Here is a 23,253-nt window from a genome sequence, read left to right as displayed (position 1 = left end):
AGTTAGCATACTCAGGTGAGTAAAGAGAGACATAGATATGTACCTGGAATTCTGCCATAATCCCTGCACTTCCTGTTCTTCCTCCTGTGTTCCACTTTTGGAAAATCCTGATAACATATAGACAGCCTAGTATCAGATCATAAGTCACCTTCCCCAAACAGTAAAGGGGCAATAGGCAGTTGCTATATATATACACTACCATTCAAAAGTTTGGGGTCACTTCAAAATGTACTTGTTTTGAAAGAAAAGCTACATCTTCTTGTCCATTAAAATAACATCAAATTGATCGGAAATACAGTGTAGACATTGTTGATGTTGTAAATGACTATTGTATGTAGCGCAAAACGGCAGATTTTTTAAATGGAATATCTACATAGGCCCATTATCAGCAACCATCACTCATGTGTTCCAATGGCACGTTGTGTTAACTAATCCAAATTTTAAAAGGCTAATTGATCATTAGAAAACCCTTTTGCAATTATGTTAACACAGGTGAAAACTGTTATCTGATAAAAGAAGCAACAAAACGGGCCTTCTTTAGATGAGTTGAGTATCTGGAGCATCAGCATTTGTGGGTTCAATTACAGGCTCAAAAATGCCAGAAACAAAGAACTTTCTTCTGAAACTCGTCAGTCTATTGTTGTTCTGAGAAATGAAGGCTATTCCATGCGAGAAATTGCCAAGAAACTGAACATCTCGTATAACAGCGCAAACTGGCTCAAACCAGAATAGAAAGAAGAGTGGGAGGCCCCGGTGCACAACTGAGCAAGAGGACAAGTACATTAGAGTGTCTAGTATGAGAAACAGATGCCTCAATAGTCCTCAACTGGCAGCTTCATTAAATAGTACCCACAAAACACCAGTCTCAACGTCAACAGTGTGAAGAGGCGACTCTGGGATGCTGACCTTCTAGGCAGAGTTGCAAAGAAAAAGCCATATCTCAGACTGGCCAAAAAAAAGAAAATATTAAGATGGGCAAAAGAACACAGACACTGGACAAAGGAACTCTGCCTAGAAGGCCAGCATCCCAGAGTCGCCTATTCACTGTTGACGTTGAGACTAGTGTTTTGTACTTATCCTCTTGCTCAGTTGTGCAACAGGGCCTACCACTCCTCTTTCTATTCTGGTTAGAACCCGTTTGCGCTGTTCTGTGAAGGGAGTAGTACACAGCATTGTACGAGATCTTCGGGCAGGACAGTTTGTCATTATGACCGTATTTGAGGCAAAATATCTAAAGTATCGTATGATTAAACAGACTTCCCAAACATAGGACTGTTGTAGACCCACTTCCCCTCTGCTTAGCTCATGTCAAAATAAAAGTTCTGCTTGTGCACTATATGTGGACAAAAAACTTGTCAGGGACTTTCATTTTGACTTGAGCTAAGCAGAGAGGAAGTGGGAAAGCTGAGTTAGAAAGCTGATTGGATTTACCTGGGTAAGAGTACAGTACACTCTTGTCTCCTTCTCTTTATGATAAAAAGCTTTGACTATCTCTAAAAACAATGTCAAAACTGTCAAAATTGTTTTGATATCACTACAAAAATGATCTTACATCTAACAATACATTTAGTATTCCGAAAGTTAATTACTGTGTAACGATGACTCATTACAGGAATGTCTATACTGTTTAACGTTGATTCATTCCAGGAAATATTTTATAGTTATTTTATTGTGTCCAGAAATGGCGTCCTCTAGTTCCAGTGCTCTATCTGTCTGGATGTGTTCACTGAGCCCGTCTCAACTCCATGTGGACACAACTTCTGCACGGTCTGTATCAGCGGATACTGGGATACAACTGACCTGTGCCAGTGTCCAATGTGTAAGAGGACATTCTACACAAGACCAGAGCTAAAAACCAACACAGCATTCCGAGATGTTGTAGATTATGTTAACAGGATCAGAGTCAAAAACAGAGAAAAGTCCCCTGCCGAAGCAGGAGAAGTGGTCTGTGACGTCTGCACTGGGACGAAGCTCAAGGCCTTGAAGTCCTGCCTGGAGTGTCTGACCTCTTTCTGTGAGACTCACCTGCAGCCTCATCAGAGAGTCACCGGCCTGAAAAGGCACAAGCTAATAGACCCCGTTGAGAACATGGAGGACAGGATGTGTAAGAAGCATGACAGACAGCTGGAGCTGTTCTGTAGGACCGACCAGACTTGTGTGTGTCAGTTCTGCACTGAGGCAGACCACAAGACTCACCACACCGTCCCTCTAGAGAAAGAGTTTGGAGAGAGGAAGGCTCAGCTGGTGAAGACGGAGCAACATGTATGGCAGATGATCCAGGAGCGACTAGAGAAGGTTCAGAAGATCAAACATTCAGTAGAGTTCAGCAAGATAGATACACAGAGAGTGATGGCAGACATTCTGCAGGTTTTCACTGATCTGATGGATTCCATTGAGAAAAGCAAGAAGGAGCTCATTGAGGAGGTTGAGGAGAAGCAGAAAGCAGAAGAGAATAAGGCTGAAGGGTTTATTAAAGAGCTGGAGCAGGAAATCAATGACCTACGTAGGAGAAACACTGAGTTGGAACAGCTCTCACACACTGAGGACCACCTCCACCTCCTCCAGATCTTCCCATCCCTGTACACCACTCCAAACATCAAGGACTGGTCTGAGATCAGTGTTTACAGTGAGACGTGTGTGGGGAATTTGAGGAGTGTTTTGAGAAGCTTTGTGTCTGAGCTGGAAAAGACAGTGAGGAGAGCATTTTCTGAAAAATTCAATAATGCAATGGAGGACTTTCATGACATCAATCTGAAAAAGATGCAGCAGTATGCAGTGGATGTGACTCTGGACCCTGATACAGCATATGACAGGGTCGTCCAATCTAAGGACAAGAAACAGTTGAGAAAAGGAAGAAAAAATCTCCCTGACAACACAGATAGGTTTCGTTGAAGTTAGTCTGTCCTGTGAAGAGAGGGCTTCTCCTCAGCGAGATTCTACTATGAGGTGTAGGTGGAGGAGAGGACTCGCTGGAAGTTTAGGGTAGTAATTCCAATTTGATTTGCAGTGTTGTTCCTACACATTAATCACGTTGAGTCAAAATGAGGGAATGACCAGTCCTTTGAGGTTTTTGGATTGAAGTTTACACACCTTGAGTGATATATAGAAATGTGCTGAATGATGTATGAAGGAGTGTATTGTTGTTTGTTTGTTTGCTTTGTTTGATAAATATCACCAGATTGGGTCTGCTGGATGATCGAGATTACTCCCTAAGGATTAGTGGTGACTCTGCGATGAGGTTGACAGTGTCATAGTGGGAGCATAAGCCAATTTTGAAAAATTGTTTCAACAGAATGTGTTTTTACTCGCTTTGACATGTGTTTTAGAGATTTTCATTGGGAATATTGGTAGTAACAAACGGTGTTTGTTTGGATTTCTTGAAACGCTTGACTGGATTTCCTGAATCAGAGATTCACTGAACTGAATTGTTGTTCTGAATGGTCCTTTCTCAAAGTTATGGTGACTACAGATGGTATCTAAATGCATGGAAGAGATAATTTGACCAAACGTTGTAGACCTCAAAACCCCCTCTAACCGGCTGAAGATATGGCGCTCAGTTCGGCCCTGTCCTGCACCACTTCTATCAAGAGACCTGAGTCTGAGCAAGCAACCGGTGTACAGCATCCAGTTGAAGTTATCAACTGCCTTTTCTCTCATACCCTTCTCTCAGGAGTGTGACAGGAGTCCACATGGAGTGAGCATGGAGAGAGATCCATTCCAAAACTTCTCTTATGTTGCCAGTATACTGGTTGACAAATGGACAATACACAATAGGAGTTGTGGTGGGACTCAAGTGAGACATTGAAATTGGGACATTGTCATGGGCCATCCACTTTGAACTGTGAAGCTATCTGAAGAAAAATGAAAAAATGCCAGAAGATTGAATGCCGGGAAACGGAGGGGGTTGGTCAACTGTGCCCGTAAATATTTGAGACTTTTCTGAAATAGTTTATTTTGGGGTATCAGTTTGATTGTGGAGGTCTACACACTGCTAAATGTATAGTAATTTAGGCTAAGAATGCATTGAGATAGTGATCTGTAATTAATCATAATGAGAGAGTTAATACTAGAATTTTGAGATTAATATTTTGTATGTTAATATAAATGTACATTCTGCCAGTGTTGATGTGTTAAATTGAGGGTTTACATTTTGAGTGATAGAACCAATGTGAATGCTATTCTCAACATGCCTTGGTGAATGGAAAGGTGATCTCTGATCCTGAGAGGGAAACTGATCCTAATCTATTTGACCTATATCCATTACCAAATTGAAATGTTTAATGATAATACTCAGGAATTATAGCAGGTTTGTGCTAATGGTGCATAGCCATAGGTGTTGCCTTATAAATAGTGGGATCGTGATGCTAGTCCTGGGTTATGTTCATTGGGCAGTAAACGGAAGAAATGTTACTTAAAACATCTTAAGGATTAGCCACTTTTTTTCAATTTTCACCAAAAATGAAATACCCGAATCTCACTGCTTGCAGCTCAGGATCTGAAGCAAGGATATGCATATTTTTGGTACCATTTTAAAGGAAACACTGAAGTTTATGGAAACATGAAAGGAATGTAGTATAATATAACACAATAGATCTGGTAAAAGATAATACAAAGAAAAAAACAACCATTCTTTTTTTGTACCATCATCTTTGAAATGCAAGGGAAAGGCCATAATGTATTATTTAAGCCCAGGTGCAATTTAGATTTTGGCCACTAGATGACATCAGTGTATGTGCATAGTTTTAGACTGATCCAATGAACCATTGCATTTCTGTTAAATTTGTTTTAGCAAGCATGCTCAAATGTTCCTAATTTATTTATTAATAACTTTTTATGTTCAAAATTGTGCACACAATAGCATGGTGTTCTTTCACTCTAATAGCTACTGTAAATTGGACAGTGCAGTTAGATTAAACAGGGAGTCGCTACCTCGATTTGTCCATCCAGATATGCTCATTTTAGTTTCTATAGATGGTGCTATAGGGATGAAAATGGCCATTTCTACCATGCTGACCGATGGTGGTATGCTCAGTATCAACATGATGATTTGTTTTGTACTGATGAAAAATGTACTCTGACTTAGATTGCTGAGAATTTCTTAATGATATTTTTATGTCTTTTTAAACTTTGGAATTGTTATTTTAAGTTGAGAGAAATCTCAAAATGTGGGAATGTGATAGAAAAAATTACATATTTACCTGATTTGTTTGATATTAATAGTTAACAGTTATATACTTAACTAATAGTAAGACATTTCTGTTCTATCAAATGTCTGTTTGAACTGAGAGGAGCCTAAAAACCTAAGGCTGGCATTCCATAGATAAGATGTGGTGGGTGTAACCGAGATAGAGAGAGCCTGGAAGAACAGAACAAAGGCCTCAGTATTCATAATTATCCTAGCATGTGGGAATCTAAGATGAGGTGGGGTTACAAATAACACCATAGGGGTGGGACCAGCCATGACTAAGCATTCTTAGAGACCAGCTATGTAAGTAACAGCATTTTTTTGTAAAGGTCACGCTACTCTGCCCAACGGTCAAGTGTTGGGCTGACTAGTCTCATTATTTCAATAATTAATCAATATTAAATAAAGAATTGTTTGACGAAATGACAAAGTCTCTATCAGTATGAATTTCCACGACAAAGTCACTCTGAATAAGAGTGTCTGCTAAATTACTCAAATGTAACGTCAAAATGATTCTGTTGAAAACAACGGGTGGACATTTTGGAAGCAGTCTCCTGTTCTTATAGATTGTTCAGGTGGCAATGTCAGGAAACCAATGTGCACGCTTCAATAGGGCAGAAGTCTGTGTTGTTGGGATTCTGGAAGACCAGATAGCTACCAACAATGACAAGGAACGGCCATGTGGGGAATAATAAGTAGCTAGTTTCATCTTGTTCTTGCTACCATGTCTTATTTTGAGGTGTTTTGACTGATTATGTCAATGACAATATGGCTAAAATGCTCTAGCTAACCAACAACTGTGATGATGTATTTGAGAGACAAGGGCTCATTCTGCTAATTTATTTATGTTTTCAATAAACATTGGAGACGAAATATAGTTTACGTGTTTCATCGATCTCAGCCAACCCCGTCTGTTTTGCCCCATAGTTACGCACATGTTTGTTTATAAACAAATAACTAATCTATTATATGTCAGTGATTCAGACCCATTCAGCAATATGGCGTGCTTCAAATTCAAATAACTCTGGCTTCCTGCACCATCGGGAATTTACCATAGGATTACATAAATGTGCTATCACTATCTACTGGATTTAATGTATATGACCTCAAACTCAACCATGGACCTCAAAGCCAATTCCACTGCATTTTTTATTGTCCCACTCTAATCATGGACCAACAACCTCTTCCTCAATGTGAGCAAGAAAAAGGAGATGATTGTGGGCTACAAGAAAAGGAGGGCTGAACAGGCCACCATTTACATCGACAGGGCTGAAGTGGAGCGTGTTGAGAGTTTAAAGTTCCTTGGTGTCCACATCACCAACAAACTATCACGGTCCAAACATTTACATTTGCACACCAAGACAGTCATGAAGAGGGCACGACAACATCTTTCCCCCTCAGGAGACTGGAACAATTGGGTCCCCAAATCCTCAAAAAATCCTGACTGGTTCCATCACCGCCTGGTATGGCAACTGCTTGAATGGCAGGCGGTATCGGAGCACCAAGTCTAGGTCCAAAAGGCTCCTGAACAGCTTCTACCCCCAAGCTATAAGACTGCTGAACAAGTAATCAAAAAGCCACCTGGACTACTTACATTTTGTTTTAACACTGCTGCTACTTGCTGTTAATATTCTAGGCATAGTCAATTTACCCTTACCCACATGTACAAATTACCTCGAATAACCTGGACATCCGCACATTTACTCAGTACCGGTGCCCCCTGTACATAGCCTCGCTATTGTTATGTAATTCTACTGTGTTACTTTTTTTATTTTCACTATATTTTACTTAGTAAATATTTTCTTAATTAACTCTATTTATTGACCTGCACTGTTCGTTAAGGGCTTGTAAGTAAGCATTTCACAGTAAGGTCTACAACTGTTGTATTCGGCGCATGTGACAAATAAAATTAGATTTTCTCAACAATTAGATTTGATTTAGACTGGGGACACCAGGTGTGTGCAATTAATTATTAGGTACAACAGAAAACCAGCAGGCTCCGAACCTCATAGGGTTTGAGTTGAGTACCACTGGTATGGTTTGAAAACAGCCTGACTCTAAAAATAACTCTGTCCCTTTAAGAGCAGCAGAGCAGGGAGGACTTGAGTGTGGATGCCACTTTGCTTAAAAAAAAACTTGTGAGCAGGAATTACATATGGTTACGAAATCTCATACTCTTTACACAAGTTTCACAAAGTCTACCCTTCGTCCAGACAAAGAGGAGTAAGCACACTCAGGTGAGTAAAGAGAGAAACAGAGATATTTACCTGGACGTGTGGAATTCTGACATAATCATTGCACTTCCTGTTCACTGAGCCTGTAAGGTCTGTATCAGTGGATATTGGGATACAACTGACCTGTGCCAGTGTCCAATGTGTAAACAAATATTCCACCGAAGACCAGAGCTAAAAACCAACACACCATTCAGAGATGTTGTAGATCATTTTAAAATGATCAGAATCAGACACAGACACAGACACAGATGAGTCCCCTGCCGAGGCTGGGGAAGTGTCCTGTGACGTCTGCACTGGGACAAAGCTCAAGGCCCTGAAGTCCAGCCTGGAGTACCTGACCTCTTTCTGTGAGACTCACCTGCAGCCTCATCAGAGAGTCACCGGCCTGAAAAGGCACAAGCTAATAGACCCCGTTGAGAACATGGAAGACAGGATGTGTAAGAAGCATGACAGACTGCTGGAGCTGTTCTGTAGGACCGACCACACGTGTGTGTGTGTCAGTTCTGCATTGAGACAGACCACAAGACTCACCACGTCGTCCCACTAGAGGAAGAGTGTGGAGAGAGGAAGGTTCAGCTGGGGAAGATGGAGCGACAGATAAGGCAGATGATCCAGGAGCGACTAGAGAAGGTTCAGATCAAACAGTTCAGCAAGAGAGATGCACAGAGCGAGATGGCAGACAGCCTGCAAGTATTCAGTGATCTGATGGATTCCATTCAGAAAAGCCAGGCTGAGTTCATTGAGGTGGTTGAGGAGAAGCAGAAAGCAGCAGAGAATCAGGCTGAAGGGTTTATTGAAGAGCTGGAGCAGGAAATCAATGACCTACGTAGGAGACACACTGAGTTGGAACAGCTCTCACACACTGAGGACCACCCCCTCCAGAGCTTCCCATCCCTGTGTACCCCTCCAAATACTAAGGACTGGTCTGAGATCAGTGTTCACAGTGAGCTGTGTGTGGCGAATGTGAGGAGAGTTTTGAGGAGCTCTGTGTCTGAGCTGGAGAAGACTGCTAGGAGAGCATTTTCTGAGCTTGAGGAAAAATTCAATAAAGCAATGGAGAAGTTTCCTGACATCAATCTGAAGAAGATGCAGCAGTTTGCAGTGGGTGTGACTCTGGACCCTGATACAGAAAATGCCTTTCTCAGCCTGTCTGCGGACGTAAACAAGTGAGAGGTGTACAGAAGCGGCAACCGCTAACACCGCAAAAAATGTTGGTTGTTTCAATAGCTCTGTCCTGGAGGTCTTCTCCTCTGGGAGATACTACGATGAGTTGCAGGTGGAGGGGGTGACTGGCTGGGAGTTAGGAGTGGCCGGAGAGTCCATCGACAGGAAGGGGTTGTCACTGAGCCCTGAGAATGGATTCTGGACTGTGGGACTTTAAAAAAGGGATAGTTGTCAGGCCAACAACTCTCCTTCTCTAACTCTATTCATTGAGAAGGGTTAGGTATCCTTCTACAATGTGGAGGCCAGGGCTCATATCTACTCTTTCATTGGCTACAATCACTGAGAAACTCCATCCATACTTCAACCATGCTAATCTTGGTGCTGGTAAAAACACTGCCCCATTGGTCATTAATCCTGTCAATTACAAAGACTGAATCAGAGTCCTCTAAAGTCATGGAGGTTTCAGCAACACATAATCGGCAATGTAATAAAAATTACGAACCTGACGACGCTGAAAACGAAACTTGTTTGTTAATGCAAAATGTGAATAAGTGCTTAAGCCTGTCTTCTCTGGTGATTTCTACACTTGTTTCTTCATACTGCTTGTTCCTGCCAGCACCTGGGTCTCGACTGTGACAGAAAAATTACTTATTTACCACATTTGTTGGATATTTAACAATGATTTACTTAACAAACAGTACATGTCCTATGAATGCTGTGTTTTATGGTCTCCACTCTAGCACCCTGCAGCTAATCTGGGTGTAGGGTTTTACTGGAGATAGCTTGAGCTGACAATTGATTGATATTTTGGTGATGAAAACCAACAGCCACATTCCATTCTATGATTAGTGGTGTATGTGAGACATATGTCTATGTCTATGTCTGACTGAGCCTGCATTCCATAGACAAGAAATGGTGTATGTTTAACCCGAGATAGAGAAAGCCTGGAGGAACAGAACAAGGGCCTCAGTATTCCTAATTATCCTGGCATGTGGGGAAACTAAGACGAGGTAGGGTTCAAAATAACACCAGAGGCAGATAAACAGGAGATGAACCCAGAGTGGCTCTCTCGTTTAGCCATTTTGCTCCTTGCGGATTGTGGTTGTTGTAGATGGCGGGTCACAAATCTAAATGTGTATTTGAACCCCAAAATGGTTCAATTCAAGAAGTTAACAATGCCTACCAATCATTGTTTTTGAAACCAGTGGATAGACAGTGAAAAATGTGCTTTTGCAACAGCTGCATAGTGTGGATCCCAGCCTATGGAATAAAAGTAGGGCTTTTATTGCTCAATCTAATTCATGCTGATAAAAAAAAAATCAATAAGCCGAATGGACACATGTTCAAACTCGCACACTTTTGATAGACTTGAAGGGGCAATCAGTAGTTGCTGCATCCATTTTTGGACTTATAAATTATATTATTGTAAAGATATGATTTCATTGCATTATTATATGTAGTAGAAAGAGATGGGTTAGAAGAATCCTACATAACCAAACCATAAAGTTTTTAAAAACGTAACCGGTGAACAAGGGTTGTGGATGAAATCTGTTATTCTGTGGGTAATATAATGGCGGGTTTTCAGACACCGTAAATGAGGAATTTGTGAGCATTTGGTCAAGATGGTAGTAACTTCCCTGAGACAGAGTGACCAAATTTGAGCTACAGCAAGTGAATGAGAGAGAGAGCAGGTAATGGGAGAACGATAGGGATAGAGAGCAGACCGGTCAGATATTTCTCTCTCTCTACTCTCTAAGTTGCCTTATTAGAACATTCTCAAAGCTTCTAAAACTGACAAAACACATTCTAAATCTTCAACTAAACTTGCCAGACTGAGTTAATCTATATGACTCTGGCTCTTCCTAAATTGAGCTGCTGTGTCTCTTTCATTTGGCTAGGTTGATAACTGTTCCCTGTGTAGAGTGGCTCCAATCAATGTAGCCAAGGGAGTGATTAACAGAGCATGTCAGGTGTCCTGCTGCATCAGATACATGACCTCTCATTACCTCTCTCTCTACCTCTCCACCTCTCATTACCTCTCCACCGCTCTCTCTACCACTCTCTCTACCTCTTTGTCTACGTCTCTCTACCTCTCTCTCTACCTCTGTCAGCCAGGTCACCCATGATACAAATCAGTATTCGACATCCATCCATGTCTGAGGACGTTGGAAAAGTATATGGAAACCGGACGCTAGGGGCAACAGTGAGAGCTGCTACCTTCAAGTAGGTTTCTGTTTTGCTACGGCGTTATGGATAGGGATACTGGATGTGCAAAAGCATCTGCTTTTGATTACAAAGGTTGCAATATTGAATCCAGCGATAGAGTTGGAAACCTTAACCATTCTGAGTTAACGCCTAAACTTACGGATTTGTAGTTATTGTCTACACTTTAACTCCCACATGTTTTGAGCTGTTTATATAGACAGTACCAGTCAAATGTTGACACACCTACTCAAGGTTTTTCTTTATTTTTTACAATTTTCTACATTGATGAAATCTAGGCCTCCCGGCTTCCCGGGTGGCGCAGTGGTTAAGGGCGCTGTACTGCAGCGCTAGCTGTGCCATCAGAGTCCCTGAGTTTGCGCCCAGGCTCTGTCGTAACTGGCTGCGACTGGGAGGTCCGTGGGGCGACGCACAATTGGCCTAGTGTCTCCTGGGTTAGGGAGGGCTTGGTCGGTTCCAACCACCTTGTCTTTGTAAGATGAAGAGTAGGTGAATGGATCACCTCCGCATGTGTGGTTCCCACCGTGAAGCATGGAGGAGGAGGAGGTGTGATGGTGTGGGGGTGCTTTGCTGGTGACACTGTGATTTATTTAGATTTCAAGGCACACTTAACCAGCATGGCTACCACAGCATTCTGCAGTGATACGCCATCCTGGTTTGCGCTTACTGGGACAATGACCCAAAGCACACCGCCAGGTTGTGCAAGGGGTAAATCAGACACGGTGGGTAGATTAACAAGAAGTTTATCTTTCATTTGCTGTATTGGACTTGTTAATGTGTGAAAGTTACATATTTCAAAAAAATATTTTTGAATTTCGCGCACTGCTTTTTCAGCAGAATGTTGTCCAGGGGTTCCACTACCAGAACCCCTGCGCTAGAAAGGTTAACACTTTTTTTGGGGTAGTACATGATTCCATATGTATTATTTCATAGTGTTGTGCTAATTAGCTCATGTTAGCCAGTGATAGAGTTCAGTAATAGATCCATGTAATTCCAGTTGCAAGTCTGTGTGTCGGTATATTGTCTATAAGTGGATCCTTGTGATTGTATTTTCTTTTCTTTTTAGACCACATTGGTCTAATAAAATACTTCAAATGGTGGGCTAACCGTGTCTCTCTCTCACTCTCTCTGTGGCGACTTAAAGAAGAGTAAAGTTAAGGCCTGAACATCTTGCTCAATTTATCTGAACTAACATCTGAATGTTTATCGGCGTCCATTTTGAAAGTGCTGAACAAAGGCCTACCTCGTCGCAGTTCATTTGCTTGCTTATGATTAGTTAATAATATAAGAACATACATTATGAATTTACATAAATGTAATAAAGTCAAATGAAGCCAAAACTCATGTCGGCTTCCATTATTCTTGAAGAAGAATGCAGTTGTAATCGAGTTACACAAATCCACAAGGAGTTAGTAGAAGCCATATTTATTTAATTATGCAAGTCTGCCACTTCAGCTGTATTTCTTAAAATGGCAGAACAAACTGTTTCGCTGCCAGACGAGGCTCGACTGATAGCCAGTTGTCGCGGTGGTAAGGGTCGTGCTGAAAGGAAAGCTCCCCTGTCAGGACAGCTTTATGTAAGCCCTAACAGTTTGTGGGCGCCGTTGGTCACCATTCTAATGCAATGAATGCATTGTTTAGTGTTATGTTGTGTAGTGGCTTTGCTGGCATGCATCTAAAAAGAAGAAATTGGTTGAGTTTGCGCCACCAATCTCCAGTGATGAATTTCTGTCTAATTCTGACTTGAGACTGGTACTCTCTGTACCTCCCTGTACCACACCTCCAGTCCTGCTGTAAAGGACGTCCTATACTCCGCTACACCACAGGACCTCCAGTTCCTCCTCTTAACTAAACAGCTCCACTGAAGAGTTGACGCTGCACAGGAGGTTGGCGGCACCTTAACTGGGGGAGGACGGGCTCGTGGTAATGGCTGGAGCGGAATAGGTGGGATGGTATCAAATACATCAAAGACAAGGTTTGATGCCATTCCATTTGCTCCGTTCCGGCCATTGTGATGAGCCATCCTTCACTCAGCAGCCTCCTCTGAGCCATTGTCTTGTAACATACGTGGGAAAGATAAAGGGGCTAATTTCAGTATTTTTTTAAGCGTAACCTTTATTTAACTAGGCAAGTCAATTAAGAACAAATTCTTATTTACAATGACGGCCTACACCGGCCAAACCCGGACGACACTGGGCCAAGTGTGCACCGCCCTATGGGACTCCCGATCACGGCCGGTTGTGATGGAGCCTGTGATCGAACCAGGGTCTGTCGTGACCTCTGCACCACTCAGGAGCCCTAAAATGTCCCCTTCCGTTTACAGCTGTCCTTGTGTCTCCTTACAGTCTTATACATTGAGGTTAAGTAACTAGACAGGTGAAATCAGGTTCCTAAATGGTTGTGGTCAGATCAGTGCGAACAAAGGAGAGGAGACAAGTAAAAGAGACCACCGTAGACTATTGAGACAGACCCAGAAGTCATCATTGGAACAACACTGCCCCCTGATGACCCAGCCATGTCTTATTTTACAAGGCAAGGCAGTGAAGAACAAACACTAATTTTCAATGACATCCTAGGAACAGTGGGTTATCTGCCTTGTTCAGGGGCAGAACGAGAGATTATTATATATTTTTTTACCTTGTCAGCTCAGGGATTTGATCTTGCAAACTTGCGGTTACTAGTCCAACGCTCTAACTACTAGGCTACCTGTAACAACACAACATTCTCTTGGCATATATTACAGTTTGTATAATAATACATTTCGGCACACAGCTTCAGTTCTCCGTGGGACACAATTTATAATGACAATCTCGTCCCAGTAAATCCCCTGATTAACATTTTTGTATCAGATGATCCTCATCTGCATCATAAGATGAAATAATTCTCAACGTACGAATATGTTTCTGCATGGCAGCATACATGCATGTCAAAGCAGTGATTGGTCTGTGGATGTGGGTCAGGCAGCAGTCCCCAGTTCGTACATGAAGAAAATATCATGAAGAAATTAACAAATGAGCATCCACTTTTTCACCTCGCTGCTGCTTTCCTTGATCCTCCCTCTTTACCCCTCTCGCTCTCTCTCTCTCTCTCTCTCTCTCTCTGTCTCTCGCTCTCTCTTCTCTCCTCCTCCCTCCTTCCCTCTCCCCCTCTCTCTCTCTCTCTCTCTCTCTCTCTCTCTCTCTCTCTCTCTCTCTCTCTCTCTCTCTCTCCCCTCTCGCTCTCTCTTCTCTCCTCCTTCCCTCTCCCCTCTCGCTCTCTCTTCTCTCCTCCTCCCTCCTTCCCTCTCCCCCTCTCGTTCTCTCTCTCTCTCTCTCTCTGTCTCTCGCTCTCTCTTCTCTCCTCCTCCCTCCTTCCCTCTCCCCCTCTCACTCTCTCTCTCTCTCTCTCTCTCTCTCTCTCTCTCTCTCTCTCTCTCTCTCTCTCTGTCTCTCGCTCTCTCTTCTCTCCTCCTCCCTCCTTCCCTCTCCCCCTCTCGCAGAATTCCTTGATGCGGTTACAAGGACATGAGCGGCCGTGAATACTAACTACTGTACTCCTGTTCTGGCTTTTATTCTTGTCCTGTTACTGTCATCATCATTCACCCCTCGACAAAACTCCTTGTGATTCAGCTCGTCTGTATTGCCCTCCTACTGTGTGAATCCCACTCAGACAGTACAGTATATTAGAGTCACACTGTGTGGTATCCTATGGCTACTGCTCACCTTTCCCCATGCCTGTATTCGGTTGGTTTATCTTCTCCCACCGATATCTTATTTACTAAACTCAGGTAGGTAGCATATCAGAGGCGGCTGGTGGGAGGAGATATAGGAGGATGGGCTCAGAGTGGGTGAAAACGCGCTTTGGTGATGACTTCTCCCTTCTTTATGTTACAAAATACATGTTACCAAAACAAATATGGATTCTTCGTGTTCTGAGTCGTTCAGCGAGATCTTTCTCTAGCATGTTCTTTGTTTTAGTGGGCGGCAGGTAGCCTTGTGGTTAGAGCGTTGGACTAATAACCGAAAGATTGCAAGATGGAATCCACGACCTGACAAGGTAAAAAACTGTCGCTCTGCCCCTGAACAAGGCAGTTAACCCAAGGATCCTAGGCCGTCATTGAAAATTTGTTCTTAACTGACCTGCCAAGTTAAAAAGAAATGTTTTAAAATAAATGTCATTAACATTGTATCCAAGAAGCCAGAATTTCGTAACCTAATACGTTGGGTGATACACACTTCTGTTGACAGAGCGGCGTGGCTTTATCGCTGAAAGTTTTGAAGAGTTCACATCGTCTTCGTCTTCCAAGCTGTTGCCGCTGGTCGCAAAATTAGCACGACACGAGCTGAATCAAATGTAAAAGGCTTTGCAAATAAAAAAAGATTGGGTGCGCTCAGTGCTTCCTTGACATTTCACAGAGATACGCTTGATTTTGTGATAAGTCTTTGAAAAACAACAGGAATTTTGCATTAATATGAGTGGCGTGTACTAAAATAGATAAATACTACATGTCTAAAAATCAATATCTATCTTACCTCTATATTGGAATCGAGAAGGGAGATTATAAGTTCAATAGTGAGCCTGTCAGGTAGACTTACTAGCGTTATCTTATTTTCCTGATTCTTGACCACCTTTCTTCTCTGGCCTCCATTGATTTAGTCACCCTCATCTTGGTCATCCTACAAGGGTAAAAACTCCAATAAGTTTTGAACGGGCCACGATAGAAACATGAGGTTCGGACTATTTGTTTTATTACAGGAGTATCTGCACAATTATTATTTCCACAATTAGTGAAAATATACATTTTGATTGGACACCCTGTGGAGAGAGAGGAACACACCTTTCGGCATTATAAGTGGTCAAATGACTCCTAAGTGGCTACGATAGAAGTAGGAAGAGAGATAAAGAACATTTATGAGACATTTTAACAATCAATCCCCCACTTTACGCCTTGCCTCTGCCCTGTGGAACAGACTGAAAGCAGACGGGAGACAGCAGATAGCGATTGATAGTTAGCACAGGGTCTGTGGTGTTAGTGGACAGTAATGGGTCTCTCTGAGAAGCGTAGGGAGCTTGTCAGGGTGGCCTAACGAAGACAAAGCCTAGGGCTGGGACTGGGTTAGGGGGAAAAGGAGTGGGTTGGGGGGGGGGGCTAATGTGGTATTAATGGGGACCTCTACTGTCCTTGGCAAATCATGAGGTTTTGGTTGGTGCACAAACACACACACACTAATCACACACACAATGAGAGAGCACACACACACCCACCTACACAGTAGACCCGCAACAAGACCCAAACTAAGCACTCGCCACCATGTACGAGTTTAGTAAGAGCAGTGACAAGCGGCATTTGGGGCTGTACACATCCTCTCATTTGCGTAACATCATTTATGTCTGTCTGTCTGTCTGTCTGTCTGTCTGTCTGTCTGTCTGTCTGTCTGTCTGTCTGTCTGTCTGTCTGTCTGTCTGTCTGTCTGTCTGTCTGTCTGTCTGTCTGTCTGTCTGTCTGTCTGTCTGTCTGTCTGTCTGTCTGTCTGTCTGTCTGTCTGTCTGTCTGTCTGTCTGTCTGTCTGTCTGTCTGTCTGTCTGTCTGTCTGTCTGTCTGTCTGTCTGTCTGTCTGTCTGTCTGTCTGTCTCCTCCACATCACTTTTAATAGTACTGGTAACGGTTCCAAAATGGCACAGCGTACCCCCATTGCCTTGTTTCAGGGGAATGTAGTGTGCCAACAACATCGGATGCTTTTAATGCTCTGCATCCCTAATGGCCATCTGGTCAAAAGTAGTGCACTACATAGGGAATAGGCAGCTATTCCGTACACAACTTGACTTTCCACTCAGGATGAAAAATAAAGTGTTAACAGCTGAGGTGAGGACCCTGAGAGTACCGCGATCACTTTACTACCACAGACACAAAACAACAATCCTCTGACAGAATCTAAATGCATGTTAATATGTGTTCAGCACTCCGGGTGGTCCAGCATGACATTATTGGATGTGGATGTTGCCGTTGTGTTCAGTTCTTGTATCAAAATAAAGGAGAAGTCCATTATTTAGATACAATGACATACAATGGCATCAAGGGAAGTACTGAGTCGTCCGTCCCCCCCCATTATCCATCTCTCCCTCCCTCCCTGTAGTGGTACAGTCACCCTCTGGTCCTGTGAATTGAGTTGTAAATTCCCGTCTGCCGTGAAATGGCTCTAAAGAGCTCTGAGCGGGTGAGCGGAGCTATAAATTGAAGACAGTGGATCCTGGGGTAAGTAGTTGTATGCGACATGCATTACCCAACACCAGTTTAATGCACTTGGAGATTAATTGATTTAAAGCTATTTGAGAAGTTAATGTTTCAGGTATTATTCTGCTAAGTGGGTAGTAATGTCCCTGTGCTCTCCAGTGGATAGAATGTAATGGTATAGATAGAGAGCATTGGAAAGGTATTGCAACTGATAGAGGAAAATTGATTTTGGAGTCATACTATATTTCACACAGAAAAACACATTCTCACTCAGACGCACGCACACACGCAAGCACGCACACACACACACACACACACACACACACACACACACACACACACACACACACACACACACACACACACACACACACACACACACACACACACACACACACACACACACACACACACACACACACACACACACACACACACACACACACACACACACACACACACACAGACACAGACACAGGGTGAGGGATGCTGGATGCATGTATTCACACTCTCTCACACAAACACACACACACCACGAAAACACGCACCTCTACTCCCAGCCTAACCTTGGCCCAGAGCAGAGGTAGAGGTAGAGTGATGGTTGTAAAGCAAAACAGAACATTAGCTTCATTGGCATCTGCCAAGAGACTGACAGAGGAAACGCTGTCACAACGTTGTAAAGATGTACCTGAAACACCACCAGCCCTCACAGTCTGACAGCACAGCATCACTCACCCTGTGTGTGTGTGTGTGTGTGTGTGTGTGTGTGTGTGTGTGTGTGTGTGTGTGTGTGTGTGTGTGTGTGTGTGTGTGTGTGTGTGTGTGTGTGTGTGTGTGTGTGTGTGTGTGTGTGTGTGTGTGTGTGTGTGTGTGTGTGTGTGTGTGTGTGTGTGTGTGTGTGTGTGAGGCCATCAGCATTCCCCCTGTCTTCCTCCTAGAAGTGGCCTGCACAGTCAATAACCCAGGCCTCTCTGTCACTGAGGACTGTGGGTGCCATGTGAACGAGCCAGGTGAGAACCAAGGAACTCTAACTCAACACCCGTAATGAAAGTATAATTTAGAATTAGAAAAATACTCAAATTCTCTTGCAATCCAATGAGGGCTATGGCAAAAACGGACTTTTCTTCAAAGAATTCATGTTTAAATGGCTAAATAATTGAACAGTGCACCAGAAGTACTTGGAGTTGGAGTATTTTTCTAACCCCAAATTATACTTTTGTTACATTGTTTTACATTGACCACCAAACGTTGCCGATGCTAGCTAGCTAGCCACTTAATGTCACTCGTTTTCTCAAAAAGTACGTTAGCTACCTAAGTTATCCATGTTACTAATACAACTCCCATCTGCTGTCGACATCAGGATACGATTCGAGAGCACTAGTTACCTCCAAAAGTGTGCATAACTTTGACCGCATGCTGACAGTGAATTCAGCATCATTCATTGGCTAACTAGCTACAGTACAAACATCATTTGACCAGGATCCCATGAAGGAATTGTAATGACTGTCCACCACAACACACAACATACCCAAAAGTTTCCTGATTAGCAAGCCATTGTCTGTTAGAAACACAGTTTGAAATCATTGTGAGGGGATTTCGCCAGTGGTTCAATGGGGAATTGGGCAAAAAAGTTGTTTTGAGGTTGCATCAGTAACCAAGGGGGGTGGGGCTTAGCGAAGGGTCAATTGTTTACGCCAGGGATCATCAGCTAGACTTAGCCGCAGGCTGATTTTTCTTGTGTGGATGGTCAGGGGGCCTGAACATAATTACAAATCATTTGTAGACTGCAAATTGACCTCACGAAACTCATGCAGACATAACATTTCACTAAAACATATTCATTTCAAACCTTGCTAACATTTGCATGGGATCACAGATCTCGCTCTATTAAGCATGGGAATACTTTGGAACCGATTTCCAAAAATAAAATCACTTGGAGCTGATTTGTTGGTGTTTTTACAATCTCTTATGCCCAACAATAAAAACAAAAATTAAATAAACTCTTATTTTGCTCATAAAACTTTGGGGGGGGGGGTACAATCACCCGCAAGCTAAAATTCAGCCCACGTTGGGGAACGCTGGTTTATGGTATTCACCTTATGGTGCCCCACCCACTAGACACAGTTCCTGGGTGAAAGTGATTTGTTTTCCTTCTCCCACTCCGTTCACAAACACTGCATGAAAAGAAGAGTTCCTGGGTGAAAGTGATTTGTTTTCCTTCTCCCACTCCGTTCACAAACACTGCATGAAAAGAAGAGTTCCTGGGCGAAAGTGATTGTTTTCCTTCTCCCACTCCATTCACAAACACTGCATGAAAAGCAGAGTTCCTGGGTGAAAGTGATTTGTTTTCCTTCTCCCACTCCGTTCACAAACACTGCATGAAAAGAAGAGTTCCTGGGTGAAAGTGGATCTTCTATTGTATATTGGAATCTAGAGGAGTAGAACGAAAACAAGACGTTGAATTCCACCCACCTGAATTCCACCCACCTGAGTGGCTGCTATCCTCCGTAGTTCAATTAATCACTGATTGCTGTACTTTGTTGGAAACACTAATTGCTTCTGTAACTGCATGGACTGTTTCACTGAAAATAACATTAATCATGAGCTTGGTACACGTTTTGGCACAAATTCTGTTTAATACTCTAGTCCACGTGCCTGTAGCTCTGTGCACTGACAGTATCAAATGAAAAACTGGTAGCTGGTTTGATTATAATGACCTTTGGGTAGGTGTTTTTGGGAGATACATTGAGTGTATGTAGCCAAAGGCTTGTGGAGCCTCTTCCAACCAGGTGGATGGAATTCAACTGTTGTTTTCACAGTAGTCCCATATTGCCAATAAACAGTCATTTCACAACATATAAAAACGTGTTTGGGGGAAATTCAAGGTAAATGATGAAGGTCAAATGGGAGAATTTCCCTTTACTATATCTCAATCTGTGGGTTGGATAAACTTCCCCTTTTTATATTCATTATACAAAAATTCATGACTATAGACTGATGCAAATGGTACTATGTTCTATGGGTCGTAGATGCACCATCGAGAGTGCCTGCAGAGGATGAGAGAGGCATCTGGAGAGGAGTTCATGTGGACCTGATAAAAGATGAGGAGGATGGCCTGCAGAGGATGAGAGAGGCATCTGGAGAGAAGTTCATGTGGACCTGATAAAAGATGAGGAGGATGGCCTGCAGAGGATGAGAGAGGCATCTGGAGAGGAGTTCATGTGGACCTGATAAAAGATGAGGAGGATGGTCTGCAGAGGATGAGAGAGGCATCTGGAGAGGAGTTCATGTGGACCTGATAAAAGATGAGGAGGATGGTCTGCAGAGGATGAGAGAGGCATCTGGAGAGAAGTTCATGTGGACCTGATAAAAGATGAGGAGGATGGCCTGCAGAGGATGAGAGAGGCATCTGGATTCATGTGGACCTGATAAAAGATGAGGAGGATGGCCTGCAGAGGATGAGAGAGGCATCTGGAGAGGAGTTCATGTGGACATCTGGAGGATGGCCTGCAGAGGAGTTCATGTGGACCTGATAAAAGATGAGGAGGATGGCCTGCAGAGGATGAGAGAGGCATCTGGAGAGGAGTTCATGTGGACCTGATAAAAGATGAGGAGGATGGCCTGCAGAGGATGAGAGAGGCATCTGGAGAGGAGTTCATGTGGACCTGATAAAAGATGAGGAGGATGGTCTGCAGAGGATGAGAGAGGCATCTGGAGAGGAGTTCATGTGGACCTGATAAAAGATGAGGAGGATGGCCTGCAGAGGATGAGAGAGGCATCTAGAGAGGAGTTCATGTGGACCTGATAAAAGATGAGGAGGATGGCCTGCAGAGGATGAGAGAGGCATCTAGAGAGGAGTTCATGTGGACCTGATAAAAGATGAGGAGGATGGCCTGCAGAGGATGAGAGAGGCATATGGAGAGGAGTTCATGTGGACCTGATAGAAGGTGAGGAGGATGGCCTGCAACACGGCAAACTGACGTGGCTCATCAAGCCCTGATACCAGAGCTACTTGACGAGCCACACCACACAGACCATGTCTGATGAGTTATCGTCAGCCTACAGTGCCTTCAGAAAGCGTGACTTTTTCCACATTTTGTTGTGTTACTGCAGCCTACATTTAAAATATACTGAACAAAAATAAACTCAACATGTTTCATGAGCTGAAATTAAAGATCCCAGAAATGTCCCATATGCACAAAAAGTGTATTTCTCTAAAGCACTCTGTACATATATACAAAGGAGCATTTCTCCTTTGTCAAGATAACACATCCACCTGACAGGTGTGGCATATCAATAAGCAAATATTTTTTGTTAACTAGGCAAGTCAGTTAAGAAGAAATTCCTATTTTCAATGACGGCCTAGGAACAGTGGATTAACTGGCTTGTTCAGGGATGGAACAATAGATTTTTACCTTGTCAGCTCAGGGATTTTATCTTGCAACCTTTCGGTTATTAATCCAACACTATAACCACTAGGGCACCTGCCGCTACCTGCGGTGATTGAACAGCATGATCATTACACTGGTGCACTGTGTGCTGGGGACAATAAAAGGCCACTCTAAAATATGAAGACAACACAATGTCACTGATGTCTCAGATTCTGAGAGATTGTTAATTGAATGTAATGTTAATTTCTCTACCATAAGCTGCCTCCAACGTAGTTTTAGAGAATTTGGCAGTACGTCCAACCGGCCTTACAACACAGACCACATGTAACCACACCAGCCCAGGACCTCCACATCCAGCTTCCTCACCTGCAAGATCATCTGAGACCAGCCACCCGGACAGATGATGAAACTGAATATTTCTGTCTGTAATAAAGCTCTTTTGTGAGGAAAAAACTCATTCTGATTGGCTGGGCCTGACAACCCAGTGGATGGGCCTGGCATCCGGCTTCTTCACCTGCGGGATCCATAGATTAGGGCTTAATGAATTCATTTAAATGTACTGTTTTCTTTATATGAACTGACAATCAGTGAAATCATTGAAATTGTTGCATGTTGCATGTTGCGTTTTTTATATGTTGAGAAATATATTTTTTTAATTGTCCCACCACTCCGACGATCCCGCAGGTATTCTTTATATCGGAATGAGAATGCTATACATATTCATGAAATGATGCTAGTAGCCTAGCATTCCACTCCATTGAATACAGGCGGTTGACCTCACAACCCTCATCTAATATTTAAAAAAGGATTACAATAATGAGATGTATCCACCAATCCAAAGAAATGAGAGGTGGGACCGAGAAAGGCAGCCGTGCCGCTTTGTGGACAACGACTCCCATTGTCAGAGCGGAGAGAGGTACATCTTGTCAGTATATCCATAATATTTGGTGATGTGAAGCTTTTAGTTCTGCAGTTAATAAGCATTTAATTTTGGGGGGTTAAATACAGGTGAATATATTGATTAAAGACATCTTGTCTGAGAGAGATTTACAAGGTTATGCCAGGGGGAGGCTACACAAAATACAGCCCCTATTTGAAGTGTTTCAAAATCCCTGTGGAAAAAATGAATAGTGGAAACAGGATTGGAACCATTTCCGTGTTTGACCGCTAGGTTTTATGGGTATTTTGATTCATACTGTGGTACTCTTGTAGTGGCAGATATTGGCTAGGATCTCACCTGTTTGGTGTACTTACTGTATCCATTTTTGTATTGATTGGTGATGTACTATAATGTGATGTATTAAACTTAAATATCTGACGCAAAGCTGCAAAATCGCTGTCAATTGGGGGGAATGATTGCATGAAAGATTCTAGAGTTGTAAAATGTGCTTCACAGACCAGTTATCTACCATGACACTACGCTTGAGAAGAGAGTGGAAATATTATTTGGTTCTGCAGCTGAAGATGTGTTCAGTGAATGTCAACAGGGACATGCTCACCAAGGAACAACATTAACATTCATGTCAGGGTGAAGACACAGGTGTAACATTACGAGAACACATCCACCATGTTGATAGCAGATTTTTCTCCGCTAACCTCTCTAACTCATTCAAACAGCCACACTGCCATCTTGTGGAGGTAGATATAATGGCATGCAGGTGATTGTTGATTATGGGCTGAGCTCCAAATCTGCATTTGTTATCTCCTTGGGGTGCATCTTAATAATTGTCTGGAGTGGTTTCCTTTCCTGTTGCTTAGAATGGCTATAAATGAAGGAGAGGAGACAAGGAGTGGAAATCACTTTAGACTGTTGTGGGCTGGCTGGTAGCCTCGCTGTTAAGAGGT

The 23,253-nt window shown here is 42.9% G+C and overlaps 1 protein-coding gene across 1 annotated transcript; it reads left to right on the top strand.

Annotated features, from left to right (window-relative positions):
* Nucleotides 1–1,815: 1,815 nt before the first annotated feature.
* LOC123989608 (tripartite motif-containing protein 29-like) lies at nucleotides 1,816–3,301 on the top strand. Its single transcript, XM_046290731.1, has one exon. The coding sequence runs from the start codon at nucleotides 1,816–1,818 to the stop codon at nucleotides 2,890–2,892; it is 1,077 nt and encodes a 358-aa protein (XP_046146687.1). The 3' UTR covers nucleotides 2,893–3,301.
* The last annotated feature ends 19,952 nt before the right edge of the window (nucleotides 3,302–23,253 follow it).

This window comes from Oncorhynchus gorbuscha, linkage group LG11 (genome assembly GCF_021184085.1).
Source record: "Oncorhynchus gorbuscha isolate QuinsamMale2020 ecotype Even-year linkage group LG11, OgorEven_v1.0, whole genome shotgun sequence".
Classification (NCBI taxonomy): domain Eukaryota; kingdom Metazoa; phylum Chordata; class Actinopteri; order Salmoniformes; family Salmonidae; genus Oncorhynchus; species Oncorhynchus gorbuscha.
Note: the sequence above shows the minus strand (reverse complement) of the source record. Positions and strands in the feature narration are given on the sequence as shown.